The following is a 13413-nucleotide window of genomic DNA, read 5'->3' on the forward strand; positions in this document are numbered from 1 at the left end:
CGTGATTGGACTGGAGCAGAAGCTGTGTTCCACTCACCAGAAGTCTCAAAATCCTGTGGCAGGGGTCGTGGGTAGCTGGCGGGTGTCAGCCGACCCTGCACTCTAGCTACCTCGGTGCTGGTCAGGCCGGAAGAGCAATGGATGATTTTCTAGACAGATACCAATTACCAAAGCTAAATGAAGATCAGGTAAACTATCTGAACAGTCCTATAACCCCTAGGGAAATAGAACTAGTTATTAAAAGTCTCCCAATCAAAATAATAATAATAATAATAATAATAATAAAAAACAAAACAAACCAAACAAAAAACTCTGGGTCAGATGAATTTAGCATAGAATGTTGCCAGACTTCAAAAAAGAGCTAATATCAATATTCCTCAAACTATTTCACAAAATAAAAACAGAAGGAATATTGCCAAACTTATTCTATGAGGCCACAGTCATCCCGATACCAAAACCACACAGAATCAACGAAGAAAGAGAATTTCAGAACAATTTCCCTTATGAACATTGATGCAAAAATACTCAATAAAGTACTAGCAAATTGAATCCAAGAGTATATCAAAGCCATCATCCACCATGATTAGGCTTCATCCCAGGGATGCAGGGGTGGTTCAATATATGAAAACCCACCAACATAACTATATAAGCAAACTGAAAGAAAAACCCCACATGATCATCTCATCAGATGCTGAAAAAGCTTTTGACAAAATCCAATACCCCTTCATGTTCAAATTCTTGGAGAGATCAGTGATATAAGGTGCATACCTAAACACAATAAAGGCAGCATACAGCAAGCCAATTGGCAGTATCAAATTAAATGGAGAGAAATTTAAAACAAGTCCATTAAAACCAGGGGCAAGACAAGGCTGTCCACTTTTCCCATATCTCTTATATAGAGAACTTAAAGTTCTAGCTAGAGCAATTAGACAACAAAAGGAAATCAAGGGGAAACAAATTGAAAAGGAAGAATTCAAAGTATCACTATTCTCAGATGATATGATAGCATACATAAGTGAGGGATAAAACTCTACCAGAGAATTCCTAGAGGTGATAAACGCTTTCAACAAAGTGGATGGATACAAAATTAACTAAAAACAAAACAAAAAACCAAAAAAAAAACCAAATCAGTAGTACTCCTTTATACAAGTGATAAACAGGTTCAGAAAGAAGTTAGGGATACAATACCCAAAAGTAATATAAAATATCTTGGTGTAACCCTAACCAAGCAAGTGAAAGACCTCTACGACAAGAACTTCAAGTCTCTGAAGAAAAAAAGTGAGAAAGATTTAGAAGATGGAAAGACCTTCCATGCTCATGATTGGTAAGATTAACATAGTGAAAATGGCTATCTTGTCAAAAGCAATCTACAGATTCAATGCAATCCCTATCAAGATTCCAACAAAATTCTTTACAGCTCTTGAAAGAACAATTCTCAATTTCATATGAAAAAACAAACAAAGAACACCAGGATATCTAAAACAATCTTGAACAATAAAAAGAGGAAACACTATCCCTGTCTTCAAGCTGTACAAAAGAGCAATAGCAATAAAAACTACATGGTATCGGTAACAGGCTCTTCAATGGAATCAAACTGAATACCCAGAAATAAACACACACAACCTATCAACACTTGATTTTTGACAAAGAACCCAAAAAAACATACACTGGAAAAAAGAAAGCATCTTCAACAAAAAGTGTTGGTCTAACTGATGCCTGCAAGTAGAAGAATTCAAATAGATCAAAACTCATCACTCTGCACAAAACTGAAGTCCAAGTGTATCAAATACCACAACATAGAACCAGAAACACTAAATCTAATAGAAGAGAAAGTGGGAAATAGCTTTGAACACATTGGTACAGGAGACAATTTCCTAGACAGAACACCAATGGCTCAGGCTCTAAGATCAACAATTGATAAATGGGACATCATGAAACTGAAAAGCACAAGTGATTTCACAGGCATACATGCAAGGAATTCTCCTCTTCCCCCCTTTCTCCTTTCCTCCCTCCCTCCCTCCTTCCCTTTCTCTTAAAAAAAGGAAAGTAGAGTAGATGAATATTTAAAGGGAAAGCAAATAGTACCAAGTATATATATTTTTTAAGATGAGAAAAAATAAGCATGGTTCAGGTAGGAAAAATGGATATAATAGCCCAAACTATCTACCTAGATATTTTGCAATGAACTTAAGATGGTACTATAAATACTATGAAATTTATAAGGAATGTATAAAAATGATCAGCATCTATTAGACATGAACAACTTTAAGGAGGCCACACTTTTAGCACTGAAATATTAGGTTAATCTAGGACTGGTGGCTCACAGCTAAATCTCAGGATAGCCTAGGCTATATAGTGGGTTCTGGGCCAGCTTGGATTACAGTGTGATAGCCTGTTTCAAAAGCAGAAAAAAAGAAATGAGATGAAACCACATTTTTCATATTAATTCTGTCTGTGGTGGTGTGAATAGAATGGCCCCCACAAGCTTATGTATTTGAACACTTAGTCACAGGGAATGGCACTACTAGAGAAGGATTAGGAAGTGTGGCCTTGTTGGAGAAAGTGTGTCACTTGATGGGAGGGGGCTTTGAGGTTTCTAAAGCCCAGAGTGTTTGTCTTTTGGCCTACAGATCAGGATGTGGCTCTCAGCTACTCCTCCAGCACTTGCCTGCATGCTGTCCTGCTTTCCCCACATAATGATAAAGGACTATATCTCTGAAACTGTAAGCAAGCCACCAATTAAACGCTTTCTTTCATAAGAATTGCCTTGGTCATGGTGTCTTTTCACAGCAATAGAACTGTCACTAAGACACTGACTTCGCTTGTTTGTATGTTTGAGAGATGCGGAAGTACTACCTTGCCCAACTAGACTGGAATTCCTAGGCTCTAATGATCCTTCCCGTGTCAATCTCCACCCAATCCCTCTCTCTGTTTTCTTATTTTTTTGAGACAGGGTTTCTCTGTGTAGTCATAGCTGTCCTGGAACTCACTCTGTAGACCAGGCTGGCCTCAAACTCAGAGAGATGCCTGCCTCTGCCTGCCAAGTGCTGGGCTTAACGGTGTTCACCACCTCCCAGCTCTCCCTCAGTCTCTGAAGTGGCTGGAACAGGGCTGTGATGATTTAAAGAAGGGACTGCAGAAAGGAGTTCACAATTATATGAGTCAGAAGAAAGAGGACATGGGATTCATATGGTTACACATCAGCCTCAGTGTAACAGATGCATGTCATCATCCAAAATAGAATGGTGATGTTCTCAACTGAACATGGAGGAACCTCAGATTTTTCCATAAAGCAGGGTGCATTAAAAAGTGAGCATGAAAATGAAGAAATGGTAGGCTGTGAATAGAAAGGTTGGGGTCAGTGCAATGAGACCTTACAGAAAAAATAAGTAATGGGGCATGGCACACTATGAACATTAATAAATTATAAATATAAAACTATTATGGGACATTTAATACCTGTTTAGAGCATAATAATAGTAAATATTTTTTCTACTCTCTATAAACATATTTATCTTGCACATTAAAGTTATAGATGGTGTTATGATAAAAACAAAACAATAAATAATAGACAGACTAATTACATTTACTCATTAGGCATGGCCTAATGTAAATAGAGAACATTAACTTGAACGCTTTTATTCAAAATTCAGATTGTCATTTACTCAAAGGAGATGAAATTAAGGCAGAAGTGTTATAAATTCTAGCTAACAAATAGTAGATACAGATTCAATTATAAAATTATTATAATTAAAAATATTTATGGGCTGGCGAGATGGCTCAGTGGGTAAGAGCACTGACTGCTCTTCTGAAGGTCCTAAGTTCAAATCCCAGCAACCACATGGTGGCTCACAACCACTCGTAATGAGATCTGATGCCCTCTTCTGGGGTGTATGAAGACAGCTACAGTATACTTATGAATAATAATAAATCTTAAAAAAATTTTACCTGAGCACTTATATTTTAACATTCTGGAACAGCTGTCAGTTGCTTGAGTACCAACTTCTCTATCTATTATGTCTAAACACAATGTAAATGGATCTGAAAAAAACCAAAACATATGTTTTTTGTTGTTGTTGTTTAATGAAAAGGCTCTGAAATGTATAAGGTGTATTAAGTCTCAGACTTTTATACATTTTCTCTCAGTGCTATATACCCAGTCATACTAGTGGATAAAGAGAAAGATCCTGGATATGAGTAAGTAGTACTTAAGATGGGTGTGCCAGAGTTACACAGGGCAGATGGACCAATTTACACTTGAGTTTTAAGCATCCGTTACCTATTTTCTTAGAAACAATCAATCAAACAAACAAGCAGTTTAAACCATACCTGTTTCTGGTACCTGCTTTCTATTTTTGACAGTATGAGGCAGATGTTTAAGGACCCGGTCACTGTAAGAAAATGGATACGTTACTAGAAGCAAAGATTCTGTAGTGTGGGGGGAATTTTAAATAGTAGTGTCATTCTCAGTGTCCAACAGACAGATGGCGCTGGATCCAAAACCTACTGCTATAATCTCAATGTCAAATGTTCCTCCAAAGCCCATTACTCAAGCCCTGGGCACTACTGGGAGATTTTGAGATTCTCAGGAGTGGGGCCTTGTAGAAGGTCTTAAGGTCACCAGGTATACACCCTTGAAGGGGACTGTGTGACTAGCTTGTCCTATTTCTTCTGTTTCTTGGATCATGAGGTAGGTGGTTTGCTCCAGCAGATGCACCTGTCATGTTGTGCTACCCTTGCTAGAGACTCAAAAGCAAAGGGTACCTAGACCACCATTTCAGACTTCAACTTTCAGAAGCATGGGACAAAATAAACCTTTTCCTTTTAAAAGTTAACTGCCTCAGGCATTTTGCTATAATGACAGAGGCTGACCACTACATCAACAAACTTGGCCAAAATAGGGTCTGCAATAGTCATAGGAAATAAGACTCTAGAGAGCAAAAGAAGATGAAGAGAAATATTGTAAAAACACTAATAGACAGGGCTCCTTTTAAAATTTTTATTTATTTTTAGTCTTCTGTATCCATGATTGACCTTAAACTTGAGAAACTAGAGGGTAACTTTGAATTTGTGTTTTGTTTTTTGTTGTTGTTGTTTTTGTTTTGTTTTTTCGAGACAGGGTTTCTCTGTAAAGCTCTGGCTGTCCTGGAACTCACTCTGTAGACCAGATTGGCCTCAGAAATCCACCTGCCTCTGCCTCCCAAGTGCTGGGATTAAAGGTGTGCTCCACCACTGCCCGAATTTGTTTTTTATCCTTCTGCCTTTACTCTAATAAGGACAGGGCCAATACAAGAGAGAAAGAGAATGAATATGAATGAATACATGGGTGAAAGCCTTGGAGTAGAAGGCAAGAAGGCTGGCCCCAAAACACATCTGAGCATTTTACAGTCTCCCCAAGAATGGTCTTGAAGACAGAGCTCCCATGCCACACTCCTAAGCCTCCTAATTTTCTGAGTTCTGACAAAAGTGTAAATTTTCCTTTGAGTTTTTTTGGTTTGGTTTGGTTTGGTTTTTTTGGACAATGGTCAAAAGCCTAAGCGTGCTTCCTCTGACACTCTGGACTTTTTCTCTTTCCTTGACATCCTCCTCCTCCTCTCCCACCTCAAAGCTCCTATTGACCGACTCTGCTGTGTCCGAATGCCAGCTTTCGCAGCCCCTAACTCATAGCTTGCCCTCTTCTCTTCTCCATCTCTCATCCTGGCAGCTGCTGAGATTTACAGCTTGCCTGACTTGGTTTCCTTTCACACTCTAATAAAATTGTCCTTGAACTTGAAGAAAAAAGTCTTGCAAAGGAGGAAAGGAGTGACAGTGTACTCCATCTGCCTCATATTTAGTCTCCCCAGCAATCAGACAACAATCCTCAAGTACAACGGCTGTTAGACAAATACAAGCCAAGGTGTAAGAAGGAAAGCTGCCAGTCTGCACCCTACTTGCTACCTGTAAGGGGAAAGGGCAGTACTGGAAACAGAATTGGGGGAATTAAAGGAAACCCAGCAGAATGGAGGTGGCATACACCTTTAATTCCAGCACTTGGGAGGCAGAGTAAGGAGGATCTCTGAGTTCGAGGCCAGTCTGGTCTAGATAGAGTTCCAGGACAGCCAGGGCTTCACAGAAATACCCGGCCTCAAAAATAAACAATCAAAAGCAAACCCAAATTGATTTTCATCACACTCTACTCCTTTCACCACAGTAAATTTCCAAATGAGTATTTGCAATTCTTGCGCGCGCCCAACTGGCCAGGAAGAACGACGCTGCAACAGGATCCTTCTGCACACGTTTATTGGGAGAGCTTGATTGTAGAGGCGAAGAGACCCCAAGCCCAGAAATGGTGCTGCTTATATAGTCAAGACAGGAACTCAAAACAGGGCAGGTAACTGGAAGCAGAAGCTGATGCAGAGGTCATGGAGGGGTGCTGATACTGGTTTGCTTCACATTTTTGCTCAGCCTGCATTCTTATAGAATCCAGGACCATCCGCCCAGGGATAGCAACACCCACAATGGGCTGGACCCTCCCCCATCAATCCCTAATGAAAAAAAAAAATGTCCTATGGGCTTTCATATAGCCTGATCTTATGGAGGCATTTCCTTAACTGAGGTTCCCTCCATTCAGATGGCTTTAGCTTGTATCAAGTTGATATATAACCATCAAGCACAAGTATTTCACTCAATTTAAAGTCTTCAGGAGCTTAGGATAGAATTCAATTGGTAGAATGTTTGCCTAACATGCATGAAGCCCTGGTTTTGATCACCAGCACCATTTAAACTGGGGGGCAGGGGATAGTAGTACACACAGGGTAAGTTCAAGGTCATCCTGGACTATTCAGGTAGTTGGTAAAGAAAGGTTGTTGGTTTTGTTTTTGTTTGTTTGTTTGTTATTTGTAATTCGTGAGTTCTTGTTTCAAAAAAAGAAAATAAATAAAAAAATGTCTTTAGTGGTTCTCCACATCCTGTGAATTAAACCCCCAAACCTGAGAACATAGAAAGCCTTTGATAACCTAACATCTATATGCCCTCTTCCAAACTCATTGGTCATCTTTTTTTTTTTTAAACTTTAGAGCTGGGGATATATAGTTCAGTTGGTAGAGAAATTACCCAATATCAGCGGGTGATGGGTTCAATCAATCCCCAGCACTGCAAAAAACTGGGCGTGGTTATCAAATATCAGCACTTGGGAGACAGAGGTAGGAAGATCAAAATTTCAAGGTCACCCTCATCTACATAGCCAGCTTGGGATGTCAGAGATCCTATCTCAATTTTATTTCCTCTCACATCTACACTCATGACAAGCAATTCTAATTAGAGGCAGCCCAGCACACAAGTTAGAAGGGGACATATCAGAAAGAAGAAAGGGATTGGCAGGAAGAGGAGAAGAATTAGAATATTCTGAAGGGGAAATATGGTAAAGTACACTTTATATGGATGAAACTGTAAAAGGATAAACAAAGGGAATTCCTACTTTAGGCTCCTCCCAATACTATGTTTAATCATTCCTGTATCCACAGTGCTTAACAGCATGACACACAAAATAAATACTTATTGAGTAAATAAGCCCTGTAATCATTAGACCATACCTTGATTGAGAAACAGAATCCTTTTGGTCAAAGGTTTTTTCCTCGTTTAAGTTTTGAGCACAGCTTGGAGTGGTTTCATGTACAATCTTATTCTGCCCTTTCTCCTTACAGAACGTGTTAACTGGATTTGTGTTCTTTTTCAGAGTCGTCAGTTGGTTTTCATTTGCACAAGCTTTAGACATGATTTCACTGGGCTTATAGCTGCGAAGCTCTCTAGCCTGGTTTATATCCTTATCTTCTGCTCTGGTACCTCCAGTACTATCTGCACAGAGACGTTTCAAATTGGTCTGTATGTTTACTTTCATAGATGGGGTATTATCCTTATATTGTTCACTCCTGTTTTGTTGCTTCTCCTACAATGTAAGAAATAGCAAGTAAATAATTTCAATACAATCATTTCTTCATAATATGCCTTACATTTCCTTAATATAAAAACTTTGATTGATAATGTAGCACTTATAGTAAAAGAAATAATTTACATTAGGAGGAAGAATTATTTATTTAATAAATGATATTGGGATACCTGAGAAGCTATGTGGAAAAAATAGCATAGCCATATGATAGTTTCACAACAGTAAAGTAAAAATGAATCAAATATTTTTAAAATGTTAAATGAAATTATATAGGCCCAGGAAGATAGCTAGGTTGGTAAAGGTGCTTGTTCCCCAGACACATGGTAGAAGAAGACTAACTTCTACACACACACACACACACACACTCACACACACACTGAGAGAGACAGAGACAGAGACAGACAGAGAGAAACAGACAGAGAGAGACACACAGAGAGAGAGAGATTAAAAAAAAGAAAGTACAACCATTATAAAAGAAACTATTCTCCAGGGGTAGAAAGAAGTCCTTTCCAAATACTATACAATAATACATCACAAAAGGAAAAACTAGTATGCTTGATCACATAAAATATCTTTGAAAACTCTCCTAGAGACCAAGGACAATGAAGGAGAATGGACTTAGAGGGGAAAAGAGCAAGAAGCAAAATCAATGGCAACCCAGACACGGGAATCATATATAAACCATGTACTAGACCATAGAGTAACTTAGAAAGCACTAGAAAAAAAGACCTGCCAAAGAAAAAAAGTCAACAATAGTATGTGCTGGTAAGCAAGGGAGACAAACAGTTCACTGGATAGGAATCATACATAGCTCTTAAACAGAAAAACTCCTCCATTTCATTGTAATAAGAGAAAATACTATTGAAACTACACTGCAGTATCTTTCTCCTCTCCTGACAGATTCAGAACATCTGAAGAATGGACAGCATAAACATTACTGGCTAGAGTGTACACATGTATGCATGACGAAATAACTTGGTAGTTACCTTCTTTCTTTCTTATTGATTGATTGATTGATTGATTGATTGATTGATTGAGGCAAGACCTCATTGTGTAGCCCTGGCTGGCTTACAAACTGATACATACACCAAGCTGGCCTCAAACACACAGAGATTCCCCTGCTTCTGCCTCCAGCGTGGAGTTAAAGATTAGCACCTCCATGCCCAGCCTTTAAGTTTTTGTTTTGTATTTGTACATCTGTTATAATAAAATCTGTATGTATAAGAAAACTCTACAAATTACTTTTACATGTCAATGTTCTTAACTGTGGTATTGTAATATCTAATAGTTGTACATAATATTTATCAATAAATTCATCCAACAGAACACTGCAAAGGACTAGTTTAGAGTAAAAATTTATTAAACACATATTTACTTTAGTCCTCTACAAAACTTATTAAAGATAATTTTTCTTTCTATTGACTTACTACTACTACTACTACTACAACTGTTGTTCTGTTTCTAAGACAGGCTTTCTTTGTAACTCTGCCTGTCCTGGAAGGAGCTTTGTAGACTAAGCTAGCCTTGAACTCAGAGATCCACCTGCTTCTGCCTCCTTAGTGCTGGGATTAAAGACATGCACCATCACCAACTGGATCAAGGTCGATTTTCTAAAAGGAGTAAACCCACAACAACAGGCAGCAATGGAAAAAATAAATAAATAAATAAAGGGCTAAACAAAATGTCAAAACTAAAAAGACAGGTGATTAACCTATGCAGGGTTGATAAAATCAAGTCCAAAACTGACTACTTAAGATATAAATCCTTAAAAGGCACATCAACATGAAAATTAAAATGTTGGAGAAGGAAGGGACTGGGAGGAGAGATGGAAAGAGAAACTTGTCAAGATGTAATATATGAGAGGAGAATCAGAATAAAATAAAATATAAAATGCTAGGGATAAGGATTATACAAGCTTCTAATTAGAGAAAGTAGGTCACATGAAGGGATTAGAATAACATTGAAGGCTGTAACACAGTGGAGCAATGAGCAGAATAAAAAAATTAAGGGGGCATGAAAAAGGGGGAAAGCCCTCCATTCTAGAATCTGGTTTGTTTGTCCTGATGGCTAGGAATGAAGAAGCTCCAATCCAAGCCAATAAGATAGCTTAGTGGGTAGAGGAGGTTTGCCAAGCAAGTCTGAGGAGCTGAGTTCAATTCCCCGGAACCCACATAAAAGTAGAAAGAAGGACCAGCTCTTCAAAGCTGTCCTCTGACCACCACACATACACCATGGGACTCTAACACGGGTATGGTTACTCACCTCTTATGCCTGTAAATATATCACAGATCACATGTACCCCAGGCTAGCCTTAAATCTGCTATATAGCCAACATTATCCTTGAATTCCTGGTCGCCTGCCTCCACCTCAATGCTGGGATTACAGGTGTATGCCACCATGCCTGATGGGAGATTCTTTCTGATAAGAGAACTATGTAGGGCTAAAGAGATGGCTCAGTGGTTAAGAGAACTGACTGCTCTTCCAGAGGTCCTGAGTTCAATTCCCAGCAACCACATGGTGGCTCATAACCATTTGTAATGAGATCTTATGTACTCTTCTGGTGTGTCTGAAGACAGCTACAGTGCACTCATGTACATAAAATAAAAATAAATCTTTAAAAAAAACCCAGAGAACTACATAAACCAGTAGTAATAAAAAACTTCATATTTTTATTTAAGTTTTAAGCTTTCTTTAATTTTTATATTTTGTTACAAATTTTGTCCTTTGAGCATTATAAATTAGAAAACCATATATTTATCTTGAGAAGCCAACATGTCTTCAGCGTATACTATCCTTTTCTTAGTATCTCTCCCTGTAGTAAATACTTAATAAGACAGCTAATCCTGCTTTAGTACGGCTCTGAAATCCTTTTCTGTGGCCTATTTAAGAATGTGGCTTTGGGGGGGGGGCAGGGTATGGGGAACTTTTGGGATAGCATTTGAAATGTAAATGAAGAAAATACCTAATTAAAAAAAAAAAGAATGTGGTTTTATCTGTATGAAGAGTACTAAGAACACAGAATGCTGTTCATGTTACTGAGAGCAGAGCCAGGCTGAGTCTCTCTACTGCAGCATCCCCTTCAATATACTGAGAGAAGAGGATTTGTAAAAAAATATGTAGACTATCATACCCCTCAAAATTACCATTTAATTATAAAAATAAAAATATTTTTAGATTTGTGTGCTCTTTTAAAAAAATTACACCCAAATTGCTCTTCCTCAAAAAGATGTAGAAGAATGCACTCCATCAAAAGAAAAGAATAAAACAAAAAAGGAGAATTAAAGTATGAAGGATAAAAAATGAATCTACCAGGTTATGATAAAGAAGTATCTCACATGAACTCAAGAAAGACAAAAAACCCAATTCAAATGGCGTATTTCTCCAGAGATGAACTGCGTAGGAACAGATGCTCAGCACCATTGTGGAAATGCAAATCAGATAACAATTTACCTGTATTAAAATGATCATTTTAAAAATGAAAAATAAGTTGTGGCAGAATATGAAAGAACTCATGTGCAGTGCTCTGGGAGTGTAATGGTGTATGTGCTATGGAGACCAAAGTGTGAGGCCAGCCTGATCTATACATCAAGTTCTAGGCCAGCAAGGGCTACAAAATAAGACCTGATCTCAAAAAAGTAAAGAAAGTTTGATATAAAAGTATATTATGACAATTTAAAAGAATAAATAATGCAGTTCACTAAAAGCCACTGAATTAGGTAACAAGTGAATAGAATGAAAATTACATCTCAAGCTGTTGGTGGCTCAGTCAGTAAAGTATCTGCCTTTGAAAACATGAAGATTTGAATTGAGATCCCCACAAAGCACATAAATATCTAGGCCTGGTAGTGCACACCTGTCATCCCAGCAATGGTGAGACAAGAGGTGAGACAGGCAGATCCCTGGAGGTGTTTAAGCCAGCTATCCTGGGGTATGTGGTGAAGTTCCAAGCCAATGGGAAACTGTTTCAAACAGAAGGTCAAAAGCACCTGAGGACAAACACCCGAAGGTGTCCCCTGACTTCCACAGCTTGTCATACATATGTACCACTTCCTCCAACAATGTGTGAAGAGAAGTCATGAAGTGAGTGAATGTGTACTGTTGATATGGGCACAGCTATGTCAAGGACACAATGACTTAAGCTCATGGGAGTGGCAGAGCCTTCCCCAGGGGAGGCTCAGAGGAATTGGCAAGGCCTTCCTCCGGTCCAAGTATGAATGTTTACTAACAATGGACCAGTATGCAAGAACTGGCAACTGTGGCCTCCTCCTCCAGGATGACAGTAACCTAAGGCTTCCCACTGAGAGCTGTTACCTCTTCCTCCTTATGCCCTAAATAATTTCACTGAGCTGCCAGGTTGTGGAGTGGGTGCCCTCCATTGGAGTAAGCACAGGCCATCTAATCTCAGCTTTTCTGTACGTGTGTCTGTTTGTTCTTCAGTGTCTGTCATTTCTTTATTGCAGTGTCACCCCAATCAGGTTTCCAGGACAAATCATGGAGAATGGATACACACGAACACACGCACATGAGTGGGGCCACATAACCCTTCCCACAGATACATACTCTATGTATTTATATATAATTTAAACCTCAATAAAAATATTAGGTGTGGTGTACACCTTTATCTCAGCTCTCAGTAGGGAGAGACAGGCAGATCTCTGGGAATTCAAGGCTAGCCTGGTCTACAGAATGGGTTGCAGGACAACACCAAGAGACACTCAGTGAAACCTTGACTATAAAAACAAACAACAAAAATTACTATAAAACAGTATACTGTTTTAGTCAGCGTCAGTCTTATATTACCCCACCCCCCATTCTACGAAGCCTGATTTATTTTGAATTTCTGTATATGAGTGTTTGCCTGCATGTGTGTATGTTCACTACATGCATATCTGGAACCTATGAAGATCAGAGGAGAGTGTTGGAGCCCCTGGAACTGGAGTTCCAGATGGTTGTGAGCCACCACATGTATGCTAAGAAATGAACCCATGCAGGTCCTCTGCATGAGCAGCAAGTGCTCGTAACCATGAGCCATCTTCTAGGCCCTCACCTCTGAAATCTATGTCCCCTCTTGACCTTTACCATTTAAGTAATCTTGTGCAATTACTCTGTGATGCTTGTACAATGATGGAATCATCTACTGATGCATTTGTCAGACCATAACCCTGCAATTTAGACACAAGCTTCTGTGCCTAAAGGGCAGAGAAATCAAAATTACATTTTCTTCTAATTTTGTTGAACTATTATTCAGATGTTAGATCTCTTGCTTTTATCTTTTATGAAGTTTGTCCTTTCTGTTACCATTTCCACTTTCTCAAAAATCACTTGGGGTGGGGGTGGGGGGCTAGAAAGATGGCTCTGTGCTTAAGAAAGTTTGTTGCTGCCGGGTGTCATGGTGCACACCTTTAATCCCAGCACTTGGGAGGCAGAGGCAGGTGGATTTCTGAGTTTGAGGCCAGCCTGGTCTACAAAGTGAGTTCCAGGACAGCCAG

General features: G+C 38.9%; 1 protein-coding gene across 7 annotated transcripts in view; it reads right to left on the reverse strand.

Annotated features, from left to right (window-relative positions):
* Positions 1-13413, reverse strand: part of Terb1 (telomere repeat binding bouquet formation protein 1) — a 50537-nt gene that overhangs the window by 11029 nt on the left and 26095 nt on the right. For all 7 annotated transcript variants that reach the window (XM_021170431.2, XM_029480329.1, XM_029480330.1 and 4 more), the window contains 3 exons: positions 7572-7924; positions 4330-4391; positions 3949-4041 (listed from right to left, as the gene is read on the reverse strand). In XM_021170431.2, coding sequence (XP_021026090.1) covers positions 3949-4041; positions 4330-4391; positions 7572-7924 — 508 coding nt within the window. The remainder of the gene's footprint in view (positions 1-3948; positions 4042-4329; positions 4392-7571; positions 7925-13413) is intronic.

This window comes from Mus caroli, chromosome 8, assembly GCF_900094665.2.
Source record: "Mus caroli chromosome 8, CAROLI_EIJ_v1.1, whole genome shotgun sequence".
In the NCBI taxonomy this organism is placed as follows: Eukaryota; Metazoa; Chordata; class Mammalia; order Rodentia; family Muridae; genus Mus; species Mus caroli.